Consider the following 26,551-nt stretch of genomic DNA (forward strand, 5'->3'; position numbering starts at 1 on the left):
TCAGAATCTAAATTCAAATTCAGGTGTATATGACTCTGGACTTAAATATCTAAATTCTTAACTTTATACAGGAAAATATTTTGAGAAACTTTAGATAATAAACTTGAACAGTAGCTTAAAATGTAACCTAAAAGGCTAGGAATGGTTTGGGAATTAACATTCGTATATGAAGTGTTTCTACTTTGCTATGAATAAAAGCTAAATAAAGTTATTTGGTCAACCCCAACTGTACCCTGAATTCCTAAGTACAGAACAGTAACTATGTTTACTCTCTTGGGGACTAGTTAAGTTTTTGACCCTTTGTTTGTAATAAGAATTTTTTTAATTTTTAAGACAGAAGTCAGCACTTTAAAATTGAATTTAAAAGAAAAATACACTGAGAAAATTAAGTGTTCACCCTATCACAAAATGCTGGTGCTCATTCAACATTCAGACTTGTTCTTGACTTCTGAGGCCACAAAAAAATTATCTTTTTCTAATAATAAACATAATAATTACTTACAGCTCAGAAGCGGGTACATGCAAGAAATGTCAGACAAAAGAAAACTGCTTTTTGGTGGCAGCAGGTATTTCTGTCCCATTAAAGTAATCATTTTTGTAAAACTAGAGTTGTTTTCAACAATCCGTGAAAATAAATCCTGCTCTGTAACAGATATATCATCTTCCATCAATTGTAACGTTTGAAGTTCCATTTCATTCAGAGAAGGCAAATGCTTTGCCATTTCACATAATTCTGACAAATTGCAGGTATCAAGTGGTAAAGTAATGGGCTCACTATACTTGTCCTGTTTTTCATAAAGTGGATGAAGAAAGCCACTTTTGAGACCTTCTTGGATTAACTGTGAAGATCCATCCAAAATCAGCCCCCTGATCTGTAAGAGAATTTTTTTTAAGTACATTAAAAAGTCACTAAAAAATAAATAAATAAATAAAAATTAAAAGTCACTGACATTAAAACAATTTTCTAAATAATAAAGTTCCTACTATGCTTTGAGTATTTCAACTCTTGGATTAAAATCAACATTCTTAATGCTTATAGGAAAATAACTTTATACTACAAAAAGAGTTAGAAAGTGTGAATATACCTTTGAAATGCTATTTCTTAACTGTGGAATGAAACAAATCTCATAAACTCACTGAAAATTAACTAACCAAACAATATATTGAATACGTAGAAAATGTATCCTTAAAACTTTATATGATAAATTTGATAATGTTTCTAAAAGAAAGTGGAATTTCTAATTTATAAAAAGAATTAAGGGAATTCCCTGGCAGTCCAGTGGTTAGGTCTCCATGCTTTCACTGCCAAGGGCATGAGTTCAATCCCTGGTCGGGGAACTAAGATCCCGCAAGCTGTGCAGTGTGGCCAAAAAAAAAAAAGAATTAAGTTTAAATCACATTTAATCTTAAATTTTTCTAGTAACTTAATTTTTTACATATTTATTTATTTACTTATTTGGCTGCGCCAGGTCTTAGTTGCAGCATGCAGGATCTTCATTGCAGCATGTGAGATCTTTAGTTGCAGCATGTGGGATCTAGTTCCCTGACCAGGGATTGAACCCAGGCCCCTTGCATTGGGAGCATGGAGTCTTAGCCACTGGACCACCAGGGAAGTCCCCCTAGTAATTTAATTTTAAAATAAATATACCTTTGATTTTATAAAATATAGCTTGAATTGTAAAAAAAAGAAAAAAATTAACTCTATAAAATGAATATATAAACAAAGGTTTTCAATAATACAACCAAAATAATTATAAAATTAAAAGCCAAGTTCTGCTTCTGGACAAGATGGAGTACCTTTAATCTGAAATTACTTTTCAAAAATTATTTTTAAAAAACGGTTTTCAGACCTTGGATGGATGTCAAGCAGTGTAGAACAGTAGTCCCTAAAAAAGGAGAAACGAGTTGCTCCAGCTTACCACCTTGAGAAAGTTTCTAGGCAGCAGTACAGGAAAGAGACCCATTCAGAGCCCAACAGTCTCTCTGAGTTAAGGAAATACAGCTGGGAGTCTGGAAAGGCCAAGGCAGCTAGAGTTTGCAGGGAAGGATACCAGAGAGGAGAGAGCTACAGAGGATCAAGTCTCCAGCTGAGTAGTGATCAGCACATGTATGTGATGAAATACTCAAGGACAGGGAAAGAACCAGATAAAATGATCAGAGGGAGAAATCCCCAGAGTTCACACAGGGCTTGTGCAGCCCTTTTTTTTTTTTTTTTTTTTTTGCAATCACGGGCCTCTCACTGCTGTGGCCTCTCCCATTGCGGAGCACAGGCTCCAGACGCGCAGGCTCAGCGGCCACAGCTCACGGGCCCAGCCGCTCTGCGGCATGTGGGATCTTCCCGGACTGGGGCACGAACCCGTGTCCCCTGCATTGGCAGGTGGACTCTCAACCACTGCACCACCAGGGAAGCCCGTGCAGCCCATTTTTAAAGATTAGGAAAAAAAAGTAGAAAGGGATATTAAGGCACTCATTATAACCATATTCATATGTTCAAAAATGTAAAGAAAAAAATGAACCTGTTAAGAAGAGATAGGGAAACTATAAGAAAAGACCAAATTGAGTGTCTAGAAATTAAAAAATACAATGCACGAGTGAAAAATACACTACATTGGAATTACAGCAGATTAAACACTGAAGAAGAAAAGGTTAATGCACTTGAAAACAGCGCAATAAAAGCACCCAAAATGAAGGGCACAGGAAATATATTTGAGGAAACAGCCAAAAATTTCTAAATTTGCTGAAGACTATGTATTCACAGATCCAAGAAGATCAACAAATGGAGGAGGAGGAGGAAGAGGAGGAAGAGAAAACTACATTAAGGAACATCACAATTAAATTGCTGAAAACGCTCAAAGCAGCCAGAGACTTCCACTTCCAACCAAGATGGAGTAATAGGGACAAAAGCTTTCAAGACACTGGACATCAGGCAACAAAGGAGAGTGAAAGAAATCATAGGTAAGCCCTATGATTGCCCCAGCTAACTGCCTGGAGATTTTCCAAGGCACAAGAAGAATCTGGGCAGAGTCTAGAAGAAATCCAGAGTTATGGAGACAGAGCTGAGAATATGGGGATGCCAAGACAGAGTACCCAGGAGAGTATCAGAGAGGAAAGAGCTGTACAGAGAGAACTCTGTATATCTGCAGGTAGTCACACTGGAGAAATTCCCCTAAATACTGATCACTCCAAGTGTGTGGGGGAACTATCCAAGGCCAAGAAAAGAACCACCCAAGAGGACTAAAAGAAACAGTGTCTTGAGCTCTCACAGGGCCAAGAATAGTCCTTGTTTCCAACACTCAGACCAGAAAACATCATGATTCACAGGACAATTGGGGGACATTTCACCATGGGTCTCGCTGTGTGAGCAGAGGCACTGATAGCTTTTGTTCCAGAATAAATTTTCAAGGTGTTGGTTTGTAACCTCAAGAGCTTCCCAGGAGAAATCTGAAACTGGCCCCTGTACACAGAGGGCAAGGAGAGACCAAAGAAAAGAGGCAGACCACTCTAGATGGGAAGATGGCAGGTTTAACAACAAGAGAACTTACAAACGAGGCTTGTCTTGGGAGGCTGCAAGACAAGTAGATCTCTGTACCTGTCGCCCAGAATCCTAAAAGTTTATACAGAGTTCTTAACTGGGTTCAGTCACATACACAGTCCAGATCATCTCAACAACAGCTTACTCTCTCAAGGCTATGTCCTTGAAAACAGCTCCCACTGTGGGAATGGTGGGCAGAGTGTACAGTCCAAAGACAAAGGAGGGGGGAGGAGCCTCCAAGTGTCCAGGTCAACCACTGGTCATATCCTCAAGATCAGTTCCTCCAACACAAGGATATTCATATAGCATGGAAGACGGAGATCATGTCTCCCTCCAAGCCAGAAGGCAGATCTGTTTGCTGTCCAGGTTAATAAAGGCTCACTCTGGGACAAAAGGCTGGACAGGTTTGTTTGCAACCCATTTTAAAAAACTGGGGTTCCCTAATCTTGGGGTTCTTTAGCTACAAACCAAATCTACTGCATGCAGAGCATACACCAAGGCTCCTTGGCATCATCCCCATGGAGTACAAGGGAAGTCTGTGAACAGAAAGTACATGCTTCCTGCTATGCAGGGAGCAATAAACTCCTTATTTAATAAAATCTTAGGTCTAAATCTATTTTAATAAAATCTGAGACCTAAACTTGCTAGCTTGTTAGCTTCCAAATAGAGTAAAATCTCAGACATTTCATCCCAGTTCTTGACAGGGGTATTGGGTAGATAACAGATTTTGTGTCAGTAAAAAGGAATAATCAGCCTTAGTCTAAAAACATCATTCTAAACTCACCTAAGAAAAATCTACCCAGTAATTGATAGACCAATTAAACCAAAAATCTCTAAAGACATAGAAGTTCTGAACAACACTACCAACTTAACCTGACATTCATAGAACACTGCATCCAACAACTATAGAATACGTATTCAAAAATACATTAAAAATAGCACACAATACAGTCACAAAGATAATTCATATGCTGGACTATAAAGAAAGGCTCAATAAATTTAAAAGGATTGAAATCATCAGAGTATATTCTTATACCCCAACGGATTTAAGTTAGAAATCAATAATAAGAAGATATCAAGATAAACCCCAAATATCTGGGAATGAAACAGAAGACTTCTAAATAATTCATATAGGTCAAAAATAAAATCACAGAGGAAATCAGAAAATATTTTGAAGTGAATGAAAGTGAAAATACAAAATATCAAAATATGTGGAATGCAACTAAAGCAATGATTCAAGGCAAACTTATAGCTTTAAGTGCTTATATTAAAAAAAATCTAAATTCACTGACAAAAGCTTCTACTTTAAGAAGTTAGAAAAAGAGCAAAGTAAACCAAAAGGAAGAAAATAATAGAGAACAGATATCAACAAAATAGAAAATAGATAGACAGTAAAGAAAATTAATTAAGTTAAAAGCTGGTTCTTTGAATATACTTGACATCAATTCATGTGTCTAATAAGGGATTGATATCCAGAATATAAAAGAACTCCTAGGGAATTCACTGGCGGTCCAGTGGTTAGGACTCCAGGCTTTCGCTGCCAAGGGCGCAGGTCCGATCCCTGGTCAGGGAACTAAGATCCCAAAAGCCGTGCAGCATGGCCAAAAAAAAGAACAAAACTCCTAAAACTCAATAACAACAACAAAAACCCAATTTAAAAATGAGTGAAGGACATGAATAGGGATATGAACAGACATTTCTCCAAAAAAGACATACAAACGGCCAACAGCACATAAAAATATGCTCAACATCATAAATCATCAGAAAAATGCAAATCAAAACCACAGTGAAACACCACTCACACCCATTAGAATGGCTGTTAAAAAAACAAAAACAGAAAGTAAGTGCTGACATGGATATGGAGAAACTGGAAACCCTTATGCATTGCTGGTGGGAATGTAAAATGGTACAACCACTGTGGAAGACAATAAGGCAGTTCCTCAAAAAATTAGAATTATCATATGATCCAATAATTCCACTTCTGGGTATATTCCCCAAAAAATTGAAAGCAGGGACTGGAACTGATATTTGTACGCTCATGTTCATAGCAGCATTATTCACAATAGCTAAAAGGTGGAAACATCCCAAATGTCCATTAACAAAAAAATATATAAATAGGCACTTCCCTGTTGGGGGAAAATAAAAATCATTCAGGAGATAAATAATGGTGATGGTTACAAAACAATGTGAATGTACTCAGTACAACTGAATTGTACACCTAAAAATGGTTAAAGTGGTAAATTTTATTTTATGTATATTTTGCCACAGTAAAAAAAAAAAAAAAAAAGCTACAAAAAAAAGCTGGTTCTTTGAAAAAACAACAACAACAAAATAACAAGCCCCTAGCAAGAAAAGGAAAGAATACAAATCACCAACATCAGGAATGAAAAGGGGCATCACTTATCGTCACAAATCCTACAGACATTAAAAGCATGATAAGAGAATACTATGAACAACTTCATGCCAATAAATTTGACAAGTTGGATGAAACAGACAAATTTCTTAGAAAATACAACTTGCCAAAATTGACATAAGCAAAAGCAGAAAATCTGAAAATCCCTGTTATCTATTAAAGAACCTTATATTATTCCTAAAAACCTTCCCCAAAAGGAAACTCCAGGCCTAGATAATTTCACTGGTGAATTAATTCAAATATTCAAGGATGAAAAAACACTGATCCTATGAAAACTTCAACGAAGAATGTATAGCAGATGGATGTATATGGATGTATAGCAAATGAAAAGATTCTCAACATTACTAGTCATTAAGGAAATGCAAGTTAAAACCTCAATAAAATACCAACTACACACTTAAAAGAATTCCTAAAATCAAAAATCTGATGATATCAATGCTAGTGAGGATATGAAGCAAAGAGAGTTCTTATACTTTGCTGGTGGGAAATGCAAAACAGTACAACTACTTTGGAAAGCAATTTGGCATTTTTTTATGGAGATAAATATAACATTAACCATCAAACCAAAAATACCATTCCAACATGGAAATTTAAAACTCTATTACAAACAACTCTTAAGCAAATCCCTAGAAAACCATGATATATCAATGAAATTTCACATCATGACAATTACAACACAACATATCAGAACCTATGATATGCTGCAGTGCCCCAAGAAAAAAAAATCATAACATTGAATACTTCCATCAAAAAAAAAGAACAAAAAAAAATGAACTAAGACAACTCAAAAAGTCAAAAAAAGAAAAAAACAGAAGGAATATATTAAAATGGATTAAAGCAGAAATAAGTTAGACATTTTTAAGGTAAATTAATTTCAAAAACAACTAATAAATTAGGCAAAGCATTAGCTAATCTATCAAGGAAAAGGAAGTAAACATACAAAATAAATAGTGAAGGCAAAATAACCATAGAAACAGACTATTCATAAACAAATTTGAAAAATTAGATGAAATGGATAATATTCTAAGATAACATAATTTACCAAGATTAACTACAAAAGAATTTTTTTAATCTAAAATTGATTTCCAAAGAGGAAAAAGGAAAAGCTGTCAAAGAAGTATCCCCACAAAAAAAGCAACATACTGAGATGGATGCAAAGGGAGCTCTACCAAACTTTTAAAGAACAGATTACTCCAGAGAATTGGGGAGAAAAAAAGAAAAACTTCCAACTTCCAACACTGAAATATGTAAATATCTGTATATAATTATATATATAAAACAAAAAAATTAAATATATCAGACCAATCTCACTTACGACTGTTCCAAATAAAATAGTAGCAAACAAAATCCAGCAGAACATTTAAAAAATAATACATCATGGTCATTTGGAATATATACTACAAATGTAAGGTGGTTACATATGATTAAAAATCAAAGGAAAATATTAGGAGAAAAATCATCCATTCAATCTCCATAGATGCTTTAAAAACATTTGATAAAATTCAGTAACCACAGTCGATAATAACACTCAATAAATAATACACAGAAACTTCTTTAACATGCTATTTCCAACTCAGCCCAAAACCCAGTGGAGAGGAAATCATCTCCTACAAAGTCAGAGACAAGGATAGATACTCTCACAAACATTACTTAATATTGTATCATATTTTCCAGCCTATACAATTAGAGAAGATAAATAAATTAGGGATATAATAATTATAGAGGTGTAAGTAAAACTATTAATATTTGCAAGAGTTATAATTATTACCTGAAAAATCAAGACATTCAATTTTTTTAAATTAATGCTAGATGTATATAAAGAAAATTTTACAGAATAACAACAGAAACTTAAACAAATGGAAAGACACATTTATGTTTTGGAGTAGGATCACAACATCTAAAGATGCTAATAGTAAATGTTTATAAATTTGATTGCCATAAAAATTTCAACAGGTTAGTTTTTCTAACCAGACACTAAAATTGATCCTAAAATTCATGTGGGAAAATAAACAAAAAGCCCAGGAAAATTCTGTAAAAAGTAGCAATGATAAGATGGCCCAGGGTGGGGGGGTGGGGAGGGTGGAGGGTGGGGAATAAGTAACTACCACATAAGATATTAAAACATATTCACATTATAAAATCTCAAAAGAGATTGGCAAATAAATAGTGAGACAAACAAGTAAGACTTAAAGTCCAGAAATAAACTCAAATACTAATGTGAATTTAGTATATCAAGCATCTCATATAAGGAGGGAAAAACTGCATGAATAATGGTAGGACATATAGGTAGTCAACTGGATCCATATCTCACACTGTATACCAGGATAAAGTCTAAATGGATCAAGATATAAATTTGAAATAAAATCATAAATGTTCTAGAATAAAACATGGGAAATTATTTTAAAACCTTGAAGAAGGAATACTTCTCTAATTATGATTCCAAAATTCAGAAGTCATAAAAGAAAAAAATGATAAATTCAACTAAATGAAAATATAATATTGTCTGCATGGCGAAACCAAAACCAAAAAAAATCATAATTAAAATTAAAATGACAAACTGGGAAAAATATGCTTGTAATTTACATAATAGACAAAGACCTAATTTCCCCAGCATATAAAGAGCTCCTATAAATCAGTAAGAAAAAGAACAATCCAATTTTTTTAAGTATGCAAAGGAAACAAACAGTTCACATAAGAGAAATACAAATGAATTTTAAACATACATTACAATGCTTAACTACATTCATAATAAGAAATGCAAATTAAAGCCATACTAAAATACTATTTTCCAACAATTAGATTGGCAAACATCAAAAACTATAATATACTGTAATGGTGAGGATGTGGGAAAACAGGCAAAATTATACAGTTCTAGTGTGCTAATAAGATGATACAATCTCCATAGCAGCAATCTGGCAGTATCTATCAAAATGTTCAAACCCTCTGACACAGAAATTTGACTTGTCGAAATTTATCCTGCAGATACCACACATAAATATAGAAAATGACATGTGCATACTATACCTAAATGTCAGCAATTAAAGATTAAGTAAATAAAAGTAGGAAAGACAATGAGATCTAAAACAATTTGAACCCTCTGTTTCCTCTCATTTCTTTCACTCTCAGATCTCAGTAACCTCTAAGTTCTAGAAATACATCCTTCATATTATTCACTTTCTTCTGCCACTATCTTAAGTTGTTTTACCTACTGACAGTAGGCTTTTATAACTCAGAAAATTTCTGGACTTAACCAATATAGCGTAAGTTTACTTATGTTAAATATGTAAATGAGAAGTATATGAGATTTTAATAAAAATTGGTTTAAATTGTTCATTACAATAAAAGTAATGATAAATCACTCCAGTGTTAAATTCTAACCTTGATCAAAATGACTGCTTGAGGGACTTCCCTGGTGGCGCAGTGGTTAAGAATTTGCCTGCCAATGCAGGGGACACGAGTTCAAGCCCTGGACCAGGAAGATCCCACATGCCGCAGAGCAAGTAAGCCTGTGCACCACAACTACTGAGCCTGCGCTCTAGAGCCCGTGAGCCACAACTACTGAGCCCGCAAGCCACAACTACTGAGCCCACGAGCCACAACTACTGAAGCCCACACACCTAGAGCCCACGCTCCGCAACAAGAGAAGCCACTGCAATGAGAAGCCTGTGCACCATAGTGAAGAGTAGCCCCGGTTCGCCACAACTAGAGAAAGTCCGGCAGCAGCAATTAAAACCCAACACAGCCAAAAGTAAATATAAATAAATAAATAATAATTTTTTTAAAAATGACTGATTGATTTTTAAAAACATCCTTATTTACGTTGTCCTTTTATTTATACTAGTTCACATTAACCTTCCAAAGTCATCAATGAATATTTTACACCGTACCTTTGTATGGTATTCCATAGCATCCAATTCACCTTGATTGAAAACAACACATCTCTTACGCTTCTAAAGAGTAAATTACACGGAAAAAAATTATGTGGCCATCATCAAAATAATGATATTTTGAAATATATTAGTACTTCCTTTTTCTTTATCACATTTTCCATATTGTGTATCTCATTCTTTAAGAGGTAATAACTACTGAGGTCGAAATAAGTGCAAAGAGTATGGACTGGGGAGGTAAGATTTCCCAAATAATAATAATTATTATTATTACTATTATTACAAACTTAATGGGTGATAAAAGGCCATGTAGGCGTTATCTACTATTAGTAAGAACTAGTATGACATAATAAAATGGCACTAACATCCATAGAACACAAGGAAACTGTGACACTGTATAAGAGTCACCAGTGTCATCTATCAGTTGATATAGGGTATAATTATTCTGAACTTTCTTAATTTCTACAACAAAAACAATTCGCAATGTACTTTTAATAGATCTTTATGTGTAATCTGAGGATTAGGTATAAATAAGATATATTAACACTGTTCTACATCTAACAACTCCATAGCAAAGAACATGTAAGTCTGCAATATAGAGCAGGGACTTTGTACTTTTCATTGCTGAAATCTCAGTGCCTACGTGGTGGCATAACTCCTAGCAGGCTAACAACAAAAGTTCTTTGGCTGAATAAATACATGGACTCTCTATTACTTTCCTTATTCTAATTCTCAACATGCTTTCTTATTTAGTATCTTTCTTCCCCACTCAATTGTAAGATCTAAAAAGGCAGAGATTATATTTATCTTGTTTCATCACTCCTTGTACAACAGCACATAGAAAGATCTCAAACATTTATTGGGTGAATAATGAATGTAATTCCTATCTCTAACAAAGAAAATGTTAATATGATCTATCTGAAATGGACTTTGTATAATCACCTCTGAGCTCTTCAATACATAAAAAGTATTCATGCATAATTAATTTGACTCTATATGGCACTCTCAAAACTTTTCATTGCACCAATGTGTATACAAATATATATTTTTTAAGAATATATATTTTCCATAGTAGCTGTCTAGTTTTATCACTAGAAACTTTTCAAAAATATCACCCTTCTTCCAAACATTTATTATACAAGCTTATCCCCAAAGGATAAATCTCTAAAATTCCCCCTTTATACTGCTATATACTGCTTTAGAATTTTACAGAGAAACGTATTTTTGAGCAAAAATAGGTGTAAAAACATGCAATTAATACGAAAACCTAGGCAGACAGGGTTTCTTTTTTTGTTAGTTTTGTTTGTTTAATTTACAGAGCATTCACTTTTGAATCAACTTTGCTTACTTCTGAAATATGCAAATTTGGTCTTCTAAGAATAGTAGAATGTTAGCAAAAAGTTAAAAATCACTCTGGATATGCTAAAGTCTTATGATGCTTTATTGACTATTCTTTATACTTAGTAAATCACAAGATATTTGAGATGCTGGAATAATAAATTTGTGTTCTCTGTAGAAAAATTTAAATTTCTTAAAACTTATTACCTTCCCATTAACAGAAATGGAGATTTCTTTCTTAACATCATTTACTAGATCTTCCTTTTCATTACTTTGTTGGCATTCTTTGTGAATAGCAGAAGTTATATAAGGTTTGGTGACATCAAACAGTTCAGATCGAAAAACATATTTTTGTATGAACATTTCACAATTTCCTCCATCATCATTTTCTGGCTTAGTGGTAGAAGCAATACAGGTAGCAGAGGCTCCAAAAGAGGACATAGAGTCCATGTGAAGAGTATCAAGGTGAACAGAAGAAGTAGGCTCATTTTTACTGCAACAAGGCTCATGATGCTGGTGAAGTTCATAACTTATCTTGTTAATGAAAGAAAGATGATCCAGTAACCATCCTGGCGATAGCTCACGCACCACAGACATTCTTCCTTTAAAACAAACAAACACCTCTGATAATTAGACACTAGAAGTATAAACCCAACTTTCCTAATTAAGTTCTAAACTCAGACAGGAAAGGTGACGTGCCCCAAATTACAACTGGTTGATGGCACAATTGCTACAAGACCCAGGTATCCAGACTTCGGCTCTGAGTTCCCCTCCCACCACCCACCACTCTCCAAGTTTGGGGCTGTGTTTGCCTCTGAGTTCAAACACAGGTAAGGGGGGATGTCATATTTTAGCAAAGTAACCTACTGTGCTCAGGTCACTTTTCTCTCCCAATTCTCGGCCCCACACTGGATCCTCCAGCTTTCCGCAGGCCACCGCTAGAGCACCTGGAACCCCAGAGAGCACTCATGCCCTGAGCCCGAACCTTGGCGGCGGCCTCAGCAGCGCGACCCTGGGGCCGACTGCGCCCACACTGGGCCGTCACTATCTCCTACCTCGCCGCCTCCCTTGTCAGAAAAGTGCACCCCGCCTTCCCAGACTTGCTTCATGAAACAGCACCCATCTAAACAGTGGTCCTGAAAGACACTCCTTTCAGGGCAAAGGAAAAAACAAATCTCCTTTTCTAACAGTCAACGGGAGCCGCCATGTTGCTGTACGGAAAAAACGTTTCAAGGGCTGCCTGGAGCGCTCTGCTCGCTACTCAGGGACGTAAAGCGCTCGGGTGTTCACAGCTAAATTTAAGGGTCGGACCAGACTTCTCAGAGGACGCTTACAGCTTGCCGGAACACGCCCGAGCGCGCCCGTGAGGCGGCGGCATTTCACCAACACGCAGAGTTCCGGCGACGAGCGGCGCGAGAGAGTTGCGCACGCGCGCGCATATGTCGTGCGCGATGACGTCAGCGACGCCGGAGATTTTAAAATTCGAACGGCGCCGGCGGGTGGAGGAAGGAGGTTGTGTTTTGGCGGCTGACGTTTTGTCTAGCGGGCAATAGCACGGTTTACAGCAGTTCGGTCCCTGCGTCGTATCGGGAAGCTGGAAGAAAGGTGACTAATGACTTTGCGTTAATTTTGTTCCGGCAGCACTGGGCTAGAGGGAGAACGCCAGGGCGCCAAAAAGTTAGATTCACGGGCCCTGAGGAGAGACGTTTTGGTGTTTGCTGTTGTAACCGGTCCCCGGGCCCCATCTGTTCTAGGCGCTAGTTTCCCGGAGTCCAATAAATTTCTTATGGCAGTGATTTTCCAAGGGAGAAGGGGAAGGCCAAGGTGACACCGGTGGGGTGAAGAGGACATGGAGAGAGGAAAAGGGGAAGAATGGATGGGAGCAGGGAGAGGAAGGACGAGATGAAGAACTGTTTGCTATGGTGCGTTTGAGATACTAGTGTAACATCCTGGTGGCCGTGTAAGGAGTACATCTGAAAGTCTTAACCTCAGGTTTTAAGAGTACATTTTAAGTGGAGATTGGGAGTGGACAGATAGGTGAGAGTGGAAAAGTTTAATAGCTCAGAAGTGTATACTGAAGAAGAAATAGCCAAACAAAGAAGTAAAGAGTGTAATCAGTTTAAAAGACAAAGGAGAGCCCCAAGAAGTAAAAGGATAACCACAGATGTCCACTTTCTTGGAAACCAGGGCAGGACCTGGAAGGGCTAGGTGTATAGTGTCTAATGCCTCAGAGTTAAGATAGGATCAAAAGATTTGTCAGTCATGAGTATCTCAGGAGGCAACCGTTTCAGTAGATGGGAAGGGAATGAGATGTGAATGTGGTCTGAGAAAATGGAAGCAGTCTGTAGACCAGATAATTTATCCTTGATGAGAGGGAGATTGAAGCACGAGGGGCAGTAATTGAATAATGTAAATGGGAAACAGTAGGTTAAGGACAGAGCAGGGGAGATGGACATTAGGAAAAGAAAACTGAATAGCTCTGCTCCAAGACCAAAGAAAATGAAACATCAGAGGTAGTTCTTGTCAGTAGCCTCTGACTTCCCATTGAAATAGGCACAGCCAACAGTGGTGATGTGGTCTGAGTTAGGATTTAGGAGTTTAACTACCATAAATACCCTGTGAAGGTAGGAATCATACCTTATTCACCTTTGTATTGTTTGCATTACTTTCACACTCCCTTGTACATGGTAGGCAGTTAGTAAGTGTTTATGGGTGTTGAATTTTTTTTTTGCGGTACACGGGCCTCTCACTGCCGTGGCCTCTCCCAACGCGGAGCACAGGCTCCGGACGCGCAGGCCCAGCGGCCATGACTCACAGGCCCAGCCGCTCCACGGCACGCGGGATCCTCCCGGACAGGGGCACGAACCCGTGTCCCCTGCATCGGCAGGCGGACTCCCAACCACTGAGCCACCAGGGAAGCCCTGTGTTGGATATTTTTAAATGGAGTTAAATAGATAGATGTTCCCTGCAAATTAGGACTTCACCTTACATGAACAAGCAAAGATGGCCCGGGAAAGATTATCTTGAAAAAACAGTGAAACTTGTCTGCCTTTCTGTTTGAGGGTAAAGATAATAGTTGTTGCTTAATGTACCATCTGTGTCTGGAAAGACTTGTTCATTACCAAATTCGTGAATGCAGGTCATAAACATGAAACGCAGTTCATTTTCTACCGGTGGTGCTGGCCGCCTCTCTATGCAGGAATTAAGATCCCAGGACTTAAATAAACCAGGCCTCCATACCCCTCAAACGTGAGTACCTATGCCTTATTGTCTTTGGCAAAGAAATCTGTAAAGGAGGTTAATACAAAGATGTAGTATGAGTCATATTGTGATGAATCTTATCTGTTCTCAGTGGTACCTAATTTGGAGTCAGTGAAGGCTAAAAAATGGGCATGTTACTAGGTGTTGTGTTTTATCTCATTTGATAGTTAAATCTCCAAAGCCATGTCTTTTGCTAGGCAATCCCTGAGGGACTGCTAATTCCTTTTCAGCACTCTTCCACTCATTTATTTTCCTCCTTTACTGTAGAGCTGCTTGTTTGAGCAGGTTCTCTGCTGTAACTTCTATTTACTGAGGTGTATCCAACTAGCACAGTTCTCAATGAAAGGTATTATTTGCCCTGACAATTAGCTGCAGTTTAGTAGCAGCCTACAGAACACCACTTCTCCAAACTATTTCCTCAGGATTCACTGGAAAAAAAAGGTGCCCCAAAGAACTTGCTGTCACTGTAGTCAATATCCTGTAATAATCTGTAATTGGAAAGAATCTGAAAAAGTATGTGTGTGTGTGTGTGTGTGTGTGTGTGTGTGTATCTCAATCACTTTGCTATACACCTGAAACATTGTAAATCAACTGGACTTCAATTTTTTTAATAAAAAATAAAATGAGGGGGAAAAAGAACTTAAAATCATAAACTAATTTTTCCCTATGAATGAATTTCTTACAGTTAAGAGAAGGCTATTTGTAACCATGTTGAGTGCTATCATTCCTTCTGTATTACCAAGGTACAGGTTACTTGCTAACTGTTCTTGTTACTTGGGTTTACATAGTATGAGCCTCTGCTACTTATAGAAATTGGAAATATTTATACATTTTTTCTTCTGAAATCAGAGAAATGTTTTGTACTGTTGCATATTACTACTCCAAAAGATTTGTGCCTTGAATTGCATTCAAAGCTAAAAGGTTGCCTTTGTCAATGTTTCTGGTCTGTAATTGACGTAATGTATGTTCTTAAGTGTAGTTGCAGTCTAATAAAGAGTGAGCCTCAAAAGAAAAAATTTTAAATGTGGCTATCATTCTCTGATTGAAAATATCTGTTTTTAAGTTATTTCTTTTCCTTTGACGTTGTTATCCATAAATGTACATATTTTAGGATAATTAAAATTACAATGTAGATATGGGGTTTTTTCCTTTTTTCTTAACATTTTAGTGTTAAAACTCATACTATGTTGTAAGCCTATCCTATTTTTGATAGCTATGATTGCTGCTAAAAATTTTCATGATTTTGAATTATTCTTATAAGTAATGAGGAAGAGGGGTTGGTTCCAATGTATTTACAAAAGTTTCTTGAACTAATATTTTTCCACTTATTTAAAGAGTTTGTTTTTCTCCTTTTCTTAAAGCAAAGAGAAATCAACCTTTGGAAAATTGAGTATTAACAAACCCACATCTGACAGAAAAGCCTCTGTATTTGGTAAAAGGTAATGATTTTTTTTATTAATTCTAATGGAAGGGATTCTTATAGCCATGCATTGAGCTAGATGCTGTCAAAGTACAAAAAATTAGATGGCATGGTCCCTTTCAAGAGAGAGTTATAATCTAGTTTTCCTCTGTTTTAAATGGTTAAAATGGTTATATTTGCTTTAGGTTATGCTGAGATATAGCAGCACATTTAGACCACTATTTCATTGTTACAAGTGAATACTTGATTGAAAATTCTACACATAGCTTTCACATACTATGGAATCATAGCATTTTAAAATTAGGAACCATCATCTAGTCCAACATCTTAGCCAAAGACTTTTTTTTACTAAATTATTAAGGACTCCAAAGAGCTTTTATCTTGTGGGCTGTATCTGTTGATATTAACTATATTAGAAAATAAAACTGAGAAAAAAAAATGAGTACGTATTAATTCAGTTTAAAATAAAAATAGCCCAGGACTGCGCTTGTGATCCAGTGATAAAGAATCCGCCTTCCAATGCAGGGGACACGGGTTCTATCCCTGGTCGGGGAACTAATATCCCACATGCGGCGGGGCATCTAAGCCCACGCACCACAACCACTGAGCTCGCACACCTCCACTAGAGAAGAGAAAACCCGCATGCCACAACTAGAGAGAAGCTTGCATGCTGCAGTGAAGAGCCCGCACGTTGCAACAAAAGATGCCACATGCTTCAACAAAGATCCTGCATGCTGCAACTAAGACCCGAAGCAGCCAAATAAATTAATTAATTAAATAAGTAAATATTAAAAAAATAAAGTAAAATAAAATAACAGTAACCCATTACATGTTAATATAAATAACATGCTTTAATTTTTAAAAAATAAAACTATTTCCGTAAGAAGAGTGACATTTATATTTTTGCAAATCTCTTTAATGTCTGGCTTAATAGAAGGTAGCTGAATTCTCATATCTGCTTCGGAATTCAGTCTGTTATAATATCTGACATCATGTAGCCAACCTCTGGAAAACTGCACTGTACACTCAACGAAAAAATAAGCATGAAAGGTGTGAAAAAAATCTTAATTTTATTGGGAAAATAGTTTTGACTTCTCGATCCCCTAGGGCACACTTTGAGAACCACTGTCTAGAGTAGATCAGTAGTTGCCTAGGCTGGGGGTAGGGTAAGGATTGACTGGTAAGGGGGATAAGATTTGAGATGATGGAAATGTTTAATATCTTGATCGTGGTAGAGATTACACAGGTGTAAATATTGTCAAACCTCATCAAATTGTATGCTTTAAACAGGTGCATGTTATTCTAAGCAATTATACCTCAATAAAGTTAATTTTTTAAAGAAATTTCCAACTCCAAAATAGAGAAACTGTTCATCTCACCAAAAACAAAATATAACTTTGTTTTAAAACAAATGTTTATTTAATTATATTTTGGAAATATTTAGAGATAACATATTTGTTACCTTATGAAAAGTCTTTGTCATGAACCCAAGTTAAACTGTTTCTGGTGTTTATTCTAGTTGATAAAAAATCTTAAGGCATTTTTGTAATGTAACTGTCATCTCAGAGCTGAATGTCAGAGATACTGATGCTAATGATTATAAATTCTAACTTTTGCTGAGCATTTTTGTAAGCCAGAAAAGTGCTATTTTATATCTCTTTTAATCAATCCTCAGAACTGCCCTATGTGTAGATACTGTTATTGCCTTCATTTTAGACATTAGGAAATTAAAGCACAGAGGTTAAATAGTTTACCCAAGGTCATACAACTAGTAACAGAGACAGAATTTTTAACCAGACTCTGCTTCTAGACCCTATCTCTTAAACTATAAGTTGAATGATACAGTATTTCGATTGGTTGGGAAATTCTTTTATAATTTGAAAAGCTATCTATTAGTACAGTTTTGTGTAGAATAAGAGCTGAGTCTATACATGTATTCTTTCCTAGTAAAAAAAAATTAAAGATTAAGTAATAGCAGTATGTAGAAAAGTGGATCTCAAATAGCAAATTCTCAGGGGAAGAATTAGCTAATTAGCTAGTTAATCAGAGCAGTGGCATCAGAGAGCCCAAGGTAAAGAACTTTTAGATCCTGGTCAGGAGAGAACTTGAAAGCAGCAAGCAAACATGCAGGGAGAAATTGTTTTGATGAACAGAGTTCAGACATTACAGCAGTGTTCATTGTAACTCAGTTTTGTGGCATCTGTCCAAAAAGGAAAAGTATTGTCCCAAGGATATTTAATAAACTACAATGGTTAGGTAAGTTGGGCCACAAAGAGAAGCAAAAGAAACCATTATAAAGATTTAAACAAATGATGTTTTATTTTGAGAGGAGGGGCTTAAGATGGAGCATATATGCTATAGCTATTAATGACTAAAAAGTAGCAACATATATTTATGGTAAATAACAATCAGATACATAATATTGCACGACACAATAACGTTTATGAAAAAAAGCACAATCTTTCAACATCTCAAATTTTCCTGCAATAAATAATGGTAAATAAAGGGGTTGGAAATGAAGGAGCAATCATGGAGGGGCAAGTAGGTTGTTGAAAGAATCTGGGTTGTTGGAGAACAGTTGGTGCAGAACAGTTGGTGCAGAAGACCTAGTGGACTCAAAATGCACAGTTTTAGAGGATGATGTATGTGTTAGTAATGCAGAGCACCAAAGTGTACTTTTCTTCCCACCTCATTTTATACTTTAATCTTCATTATTTGCTCTTTTTTTCTCTGCTTTGAGTAAGAGAAATCTTAGTTAAATAAAAACCAAAGAATTGAACTTTAATGTTTGGTGCTGATGTTAAAATATAAAATTGCCTTGAAATAATTTAGGCTTGACCACAGAAGGAAATAATTTTGACTGACTTTTTAAAAATATGTTTACAGAACTAGTGGACATGGATCCCGGAATAGTCAATTTGGTATATTTTCCACTTCTGAAAAAATCAAGGACCCAAGACCACTTAATGACAAAGCATTCATTCAGCAATGTATTCGACAGCTCTGTGAGGTATTTTATAATCTTAACCATTCGAAATTGTGAGTGTTTTCTTAAGTATTCTTCAATAATTTTCCTATTGTAAAATGTTTGATGTTTCATAAAAATTATTATAGTTTCTTTCAGAAAACGGTTATGCATATAGCGTATCCATGAAATCTCTACAAGCTCCTTCTGTTAAAGACTTCCTAAAGATCTTCACTTTTCTTTATGGCTTCCTGTGCCCTTCGTATGAACTTCCTGACACAAAGTTTGAAGAAGAGGTTCCAAGAATCTTTAAAGATCTTGGGTTTGTATGTTATATTTCTCATTAGCCTAGAGAGATTGTTGGAACACAGAAAAGAATGAAACTCAATAAGTGTGTAAAGATTTTGAGTTAGAGAAATAATATATTTTAAGATGGTCACTATGGGCGACATATGCAAGATAAATTGAAAAGGCAAAAAAAACTTTTTGGAGATTATTACTGAACTACAGATTATAGATCATAAAGCCCTCAACTACTGATGTGACGAGGAATAGATAGAATAGGCTAGCTACTGCAGATTTTATAGAAACAGAAAAGATAGGATTGAAGGCCTGGTGAAAATGGAGTAGGAAAGTCCAGAAAAGCCTATGTAGAATAAACACAGGGGGAGAAGTGGATTTGAGGAGGAGAAATACATACATGTGGTTTATTTGGGGTACATTGGATTTGAGGGAACAGTCTTTCAGGAGAGAAGTCCAGCATGTTGGTTGTAAATCAAATTCTGCTTGGGGAATATATGTACAAAGTAATCTGCAGAGAAATAAAACAAAATACACAAAACCATTTGAGGGTAAGAAGACGAAGGAGAGAATCTCAACAAGTATCTTCTAAACAAGTCGAGACTGATGGTATATATGGGGAATTTTTTTTAATGTAACTTCTCGCTTAATTTAGCCATTATTTTTACAAAATTAACATACTGGCTTATGTTTTCTGATTTTTCATAGGTATCCGTTTGCATTATCGAAAAGCTCCATGTATACAGTGGGGGCCCCTCATACATGGCCTCACATTGTGGCAGCCTTGGTTTGGCTAATAGACTGCATCAAGGTATTTGATTTCTCATTTTAATGATATATATAGGAAAGATTTTTTTTTTACCTCAGGGTATTTCTATTTCTCTCCCAATCTTGCTTTTACCAATTATCTCAAAATCTGCATCAGTTTTCAGTTTTCAAAGCAGTTTTTATTTTAAGTTCTTCAAAATGTTAATATATGATTCCAGAAGTGAGGAAAGGAAATATCACAATGGCAAGGAGATCATTTGTTTTCATGAGGTTTTACAGCTCAAAAACAAACAAACAGAAAAAAAAAAAAAACACAGCAAAATAAGTCAGTAGGAATTTCCCCCATAACATGAATTTGATTTTCTTCCCCTTTTTATTTAAAGTCCATATTCATTGCAACAGTTCTGGAAAATACAGAAACGCGTACACAGAAATTGGTATACTCATAATCCCACAACTCAGAGGCAACAACTTAAAACATTTCTTAGGATATTGTTTTAAAGGTGCATTTTTGCTATGCAAATTATGTGTATATTTTCAAATTTTGATACATATTGACAAATTTCCCTCCAGAAAAATTGCACCAGTTAAAAGGTCCTCAACAATGTCTGAGAATACCCATTTTCCCACATGATAGGCATTATTGTTTTAAAATTTTTACCCATTTGGGAGGTGGAAATGTAGTTTGTTTTAATATATTATTAAAGTGATTATGTTTTTGAATGATTTATCATTATCATTGCTGTTTCTTATAACTTGCTTATATGTGCTTTTTTGGCCTATTTTATATTTATTTCTTTCTAGTATTACTATAAGCCTTTATATATTGAACTCCTTACATATTAAGCTTATCGATGTTTTTAATAATTGACAACATGACAAGCAAAAGATAATATTTTTGTATTTGCAATTTTTGTTTTTAAACTTGAATATTCACACATTATAACTGCATATTCATGTCTTTTGACTTTTTTATCTTATTTGCAAGATCACCATTTTGTATGTCAAAAAGAGTTGAATTGGGTAAATAAGCTCTTATGTATATGGTGCAGATGTTTTTCCCTCATTATCCTTTTGATTTATGTGCTGTATTTTAATTGGTTGCAAATGTAAATATGTACATTGTTACCTAGTCTAATGCAGTCTCTTCCTTCTACAGCTTCTGAGTTTCCTGCCCTACTTAGTGCTGGAATCCTTAGAACTAATACTGTCCCCTGACATTCTCTTGGCCGTCAGCAAGCCCATAACTAAATGTAGGCAGGCACTGGGGATGGCTTTTGACCCAGGAGATATACTGGTACATTCAGCACCACCAATTTTCAAGAGAGAAGTAGAAATCCACTACCATAGTCCATTAACAGAACTTAAGTTTTATTGAACTTTATGTATAACTTTTATGCGTTCAGTTTGCCTCTCCTCAGTGATACACGTGGACATTGGGTAACCACCTCTCTGCTCTTCCCTCCAAATACCACTACTGTCATTAGAACACCTTACCCTTGTTTGCCTAAGCAGCTTAGGTCATTGTTATGTTTTAGGGAGATAGCATTTCCACAGTGATACAGGAGCTTCTGTATGGAGTACCTGCTTTGGCTTCTATTGGGGAGGGACCTCTTGAGATGCCTCCAAGTCCATTACATAGACTTGGAGGCATAGATTGAAATCCTCTCCTTCCTATCTTAATTTGCTTGAGGTAGTGCAACTGAACACTATAACAATGTAAGAATCAATGAGAGAGCATTCATAGGTTTCTTATGCTTTCTTTCCCACTTAACAGAATCCTAGGTAATTAGCCACACTTAGGATGGTCTCCTTTACTCCCATGTTTTTTAAAAAGTGCTTTCGCTTTTTTCCATAGTATTTTTATGGCTTCTTTGTATTGTGTTTAAATCTTAAACCATCTGCAATTTATTTTAACATTAAAGAAAAGGCAATTTTATTTTTTAAATGGCTCATTCATATATCTCAATACCTTTTATTGGATAACCCATCTTTTCCCCTTGGTTTTTTTTTTCTTTAATTTTGTTGAGATATAATTGACATACAGAACTGTAAATTTAAGGTGTACAGTGTAATGACTTGACTTACATTGCCAAATGATTACCACAGTAACTTTAGTTAAAATCCGTATCTCATAAAAAGGAAGAAAAATGTTTTTTTTCCACATGATGAGATCTTTTATGATCTACTCTCTTAGCAACTTTCAAATATACCAAACAGTAGTGTTTGGTGTATACACATGTTGTATATTACATTCCCAGGACTTATTTATCTTATAGCTATAAGTTTGTACCTTTTGACCTCTATCCAGTTCTCCTACTCCCTAACCGCCTGCCTCTGGTAACCACAAATATGATCCCTTTTTGTTGGCTTGTTTTTTCAAAATTCCACCTGTTAGTGAGATGATGTAATATATATCTTTCTCTGTCTGACTTATTTCATTTAGAGTACTGCCCTCAAGGTCCATCCATGTTGTCACAAATGGCAGGATTTCCTTCTTTTTATGGCTGAATAGTATTCCATTGTGTGTACATATGTGTATGTGTGTATATATATACACATATACCACATTTTCTTTATCCATTTATCTGTCAGTAGATGCTTAGGCTGTTTCCATGTTGTAAATAATGCTGCAGTGAACATATGTGTACAGGAATCTCTTCAGCATAGTGATTTTGTTTCCTTCAGATACATACTTAGAGTGGAATTGTTGCACCGTGTGGTAGTTCTAGTTTTAATTTCTTTAGGAACCTCCATGGAAACCAGTGTTTTCTGTGGTGGTCGTACAAATGTACAACAGTGCACAAGGGGTCCCTTTTCTCCACATTCTTACCAGCATTTATTTTTTGTCTTTTCCATGTAAGCCATACTCAAAGGCATGAGGTTTTCACTGTGGTTTTGATTTGCATTTCCCTAATAATTCGTGATGTTGAGTACCTGTTGTCCATTTGAATATCTTAGTAAAAATGTATACTCAGGTCCTTTGCCCATTTTTTTAATTTCATTATTTTTCAGCTATTGTTGTATTACTTCTTTATGGATATTGGATACTGACACCTTATCAGATAAATGCTTTGCAAATATTTTTTCCCATTCCGTAGGTTACCCTTTCATGTTGTTGATCATTTTTTTGCTCTGCAGAAGCCTTTTAGTTTGATATAGTCCCATGTGTTTACTTTTGCTTTTGTTGCCTTTGCTTTTGGTCTCAAATCCCAAAAAATCATTGCCAAGACCACTGTCAGGGAGCTTACTGCCTATGTTTTCTTCTAGGACTTTGTTTTGTTTTGTTTTTAATGTCTTGATTGGAATATAATTGCTTTACAGTGGTGTGTTAGTTTCTGCTGTATAACAAAGTGAATTAGCTATATGTATACATATATCCCCATATCCCCTCCCTCTTGCATCTCCCTCCACCTTCCCTATCCCACCCCTCTAGGTGGTATCAGAGCACCAACCTGATCTTCCTGTGCTATGCAGCTGCTTCCCACTAGCTATCTACTTTACATTTGGTAATGTATATATGTCATGCTACTCTCTCACTTCGTCTCAGCGTACCCTTGCCCCCTCCCCGTGTCCTCAAGTCCATTCCCTACATCTGCATCTTCATTACTGTCCTGCCCCTAGGTTCATCAGAACATTTTTTTTTTTTTTAGATTCCATATATATGTGTTAGCATACGGTATTTTTCTCTTTCTGACTTACGTCACTCTGTATGACAGACTCTAAGTCCTTCCACCTCACTACAAATAGTTCAATTTCATTTCTTTTTATGGCTGAGTAACATTTCATTGTATATATGTGCCACATCTTCTTTAAACATTGATCTGTTGATGGACACTTAGGTTGCTTTCATGTCCTGGCTGTTGCAAATACTGCTGCAATGAACATTGTGGTACAAGTCTGTTTTTAAATTATCGTTTTCTCAGGGTATATGCCCAGTAGTGGGATTGCTGGGTCATACGGTAGTTCTATTTTTAGTTTTTTAAGGAACCTCCATACTGTTCTCCATAGTGGCTGTATCAATTTATGTTCCCACCAACAGTGCAAGAGGGTTTTCTCCACACCCTCTCGAGCATTTATTGTTTGTAGATTTTTCATGATGGCCATTCTGGCCGGTGTGAGGTGATACCTCATTGTAGTTTTGATTTACATTTCTCTCATGATTAGTGATATTCAGCATCCTTTCATGTGTTTGTTGGCAATCTGTATATCTTCTTTGGAGAAATGTCTGTTTACCTCTTCTGCCCATTTTTCGATTGGGTTGTTTGTTTTTCGATATTGAGCTGCATGAGCTGCTTGTATATTTTGGAGAATGATACTTTGTCAGTTGCTTCGTTTGCAAATATTTTCTCCCATTATGAGGGTTGTCTTTTCATCTTGTATATGGTTTCCTTTGCTGTGCAAAAGCTTTTAAGTTTCATTAGGTCCCATTTGTTTATTTTTATTTCCATTTCTCTAGGAGGTGGGTCAAAAAGGATCTTGCTATGATTTATGTCATAGAGTGTCCTGCCTATGTTTTCCTCTAAGAGTTTTATAGTGTCTGGCTTTACATTTAGGTCTTTAATCAATTTTGAGTTTATTTTATTTATTTATTTTTTTGCGGTACGCGGGCCTCTTACCGCCATGGCCTCTCCCGTTGCGGAGCACAGGCTCCGGACGCGCAGGCTCAGTGGCCATGGCTCACAGGCCCAGCCGCTCCGCAGCATGTGGGATCCTCCCGGACTGGGGCACGAACCCGTGTCCCCTGCATCGGCAAGCGGACTCTCAACCACTGCGCCACCAGGGAAGCCCTTGAGTTTATTTTTGTGTATAGTGTTAGGAAGTGTTCTAAATTCATTCTTTTACATGTAGCTGTCCAGTTTTCCCAGCACCACTTATTGAAGAGGCTGTCTTTTCTCCATTGTATATTCTTGCCTCCTTTATCAAAGACAAGGTGACCCTCTGTGCGTGGGTTTATGTCTAGGCTTTCTATCCTATTCCATTGACCTATATTTCTGTTTTTGTACCAGTACCATACTGTCTTCATTACTGTAGCTTTGTAGTATAGTCTGAAGTCAGGGAGCCTGATGCCTCCAGCTCCGTTTTTCTTTCTCAAGATTGCTTTGGCTATTCGAGGTCTTTCATGTTTCCATACAAATTGTGAAATTTTTTGTTCTAGTCCTGTAAAAAATGCCATTGATAGTTTGATAGGGATTGCGTTGAATCTGTAGATTGCTTTGGGTAGTATAGACTTACACAATGTTGATTTTTCCAATCCAAGTACATGCTATATCTCTCCATCTGTTTGTATCATCTTTAATTTCTTTCATCAGTGTCCTATAGTTTTCTACATACAGATCTTTTGTCTCCTTAGGTAGGTTTATTCCTAGGTTTCAATGGTAAATCGGAGTGTTTCCTTAATTTCTCTTTCAGATTTTTCATCATTAGTGTATAGGAATGCAAGAGATTTCTGTGCATTAATTTTGTATCCTACTACTTTACCAAATTCATTGATTAGCTCTAGTAGTTTTCTGTCAGCATCTTTAAGATTCTCTATGTATAGTATCAAGTCATCTGTAAACAGTGACATTTTTACTACTTCTTTTCCAATTTGGATTCCTTTTGTTTCTTTTTCTTCTCTGATTGCCATGACGAAAACTTCCCAAACTGTGTTGAATAATAGTGTTGAGAGTGGGCAACCTTGTATTGTTCCTGATCTTAGAGGAAGTGGTTTCAGTTTTTCACCACTGAGAACCATGTTGGCTGTGGGTTTCTCATATATGGCCTTTATTATGTTGAGGTAGGTTTCCTCTCTGCCTACTTTCTGGAGGGTTTTTATCTTAAATCGGTGTTGAATTTTGTCAAAAGCATTTTCTGCATCTATTCAGGTGATCATATGGTTTTTATCCTTCAATTTGTTGATATGGTTTAACACATTGACTCATTTGCATATATTGAAGAGTATTCGCATGCCTGGGATAAACCACACTTGATCATGTTGTATGATCCTTTTAATGTGCTGTTGGATTCTGTTTGCTAGTATTTTGTTGAGGATTTTTGCATCTATGTTCATCAGTGATATTGGCCTGTAGTTTTCTTTCTTTGTGACATCCTTGTCTGGTTTTGGTATCAAGGTGATGGTGGCCTCATAGGAGTTTGGGAGTGTTCCTCTCTCTGCTATATTTTGGAAGAGTTTGAGAAGGATAGGTGTTAGCTCTCCTCTAAATGTTTGACAGAATTCACCTGTGAAGCCATCTGGTCCTGGGCTTTTTGCTTCTTGGAAGATTTCTAATGACAGTTTCAATTTCAGTGCTTGTGATTGGTCTGTTGATATTTTCTATTTTTTCCTGATTCAGTCTTGGAAGGTTGTGCTTTTCTAAGAATTTGTCCATTTCTTGCAGGTTGTCCATTTTATTGGTATACAGTTGCTTGTAGTAATCTCTCACGATCCTTTGTATTTCTGCAGTGTCAGTTGTTACTTCTCCTTTTTCATTTCTGATTCTGTTGATTTGAGTCTTCTCCCTTTTTTTCTTGATGACTCTGGCTAATGATTTATCAATTTTCTTTATCTTCTAAAAGAACCAGCTTTTAGTTTTATTGATCTTTGCTATTGTTTCATTCATTTCTTTTTCATTTATTTCTGATCTGATCTTTATTATTTCTTTACTTCTGCTAACTTTGGGGGTTT

The 26,551-nt window shown here is 36.2% G+C and overlaps 2 protein-coding genes across 8 annotated transcripts in view; one reads left to right on the forward strand and one right to left on the reverse strand.

Annotated features, from left to right (window-relative positions):
* Positions 1 to 12,583, reverse strand: part of METTL4 (methyltransferase 4, N6-adenosine) — a 67,415-nt gene extending 54,832 nt beyond the window's left edge. For 4 of the 7 annotated variants that reach the window (XR_010933118.1, XM_067699578.1, XM_067699582.1 and 1 more), the window contains exons 1-4: positions 12,226 to 12,577; positions 11,378 to 11,772; positions 9,833 to 9,895; positions 503 to 872 (exon numbers count right to left, since the gene is read on the reverse strand). Coding sequence is in view for 6 of the 7 variants with exons in the window: in XM_067699578.1 (XP_067555679.1) it covers positions 503 to 872; positions 9,833 to 9,895; positions 11,378 to 11,767 (823 nt within the window). In the remaining variant the exon portion in view is untranslated. The other 3 variants (XM_067699584.1, XM_067699579.1, XM_067699580.1) reach the window with 3 other exon arrangements.
* Positions 12,584 to 12,632: 49 nt separating this feature from the next.
* Positions 12,633 to 26,551, forward strand: part of NDC80 (NDC80 kinetochore complex component) — a 54,346-nt gene continuing 40,427 nt past the window's right edge. Inside the window, exons 1-6 of the mRNA XM_067699585.1 lie at positions 12,633 to 12,775; positions 14,310 to 14,419; positions 15,793 to 15,870; positions 18,738 to 18,861; positions 18,966 to 19,138; positions 19,825 to 19,927. Coding sequence (XP_067555686.1) covers positions 14,319 to 14,419; positions 15,793 to 15,870; positions 18,738 to 18,861; positions 18,966 to 19,138; positions 19,825 to 19,927 — 579 coding nt within the window. The 5' untranslated portion in view covers positions 12,633 to 12,775; positions 14,310 to 14,318. The remainder of the gene's footprint in view (positions 12,776 to 14,309; positions 14,420 to 15,792; positions 15,871 to 18,737; positions 18,862 to 18,965; positions 19,139 to 19,824; positions 19,928 to 26,551) is intronic.

The sequence above is a fragment of the Pseudorca crassidens genome, chromosome 12 (genome assembly GCF_039906515.1).
Source record: "Pseudorca crassidens isolate mPseCra1 chromosome 12, mPseCra1.hap1, whole genome shotgun sequence".
Taxonomy (NCBI): Eukaryota; Metazoa; Chordata; class Mammalia; order Artiodactyla; family Delphinidae; genus Pseudorca; species Pseudorca crassidens.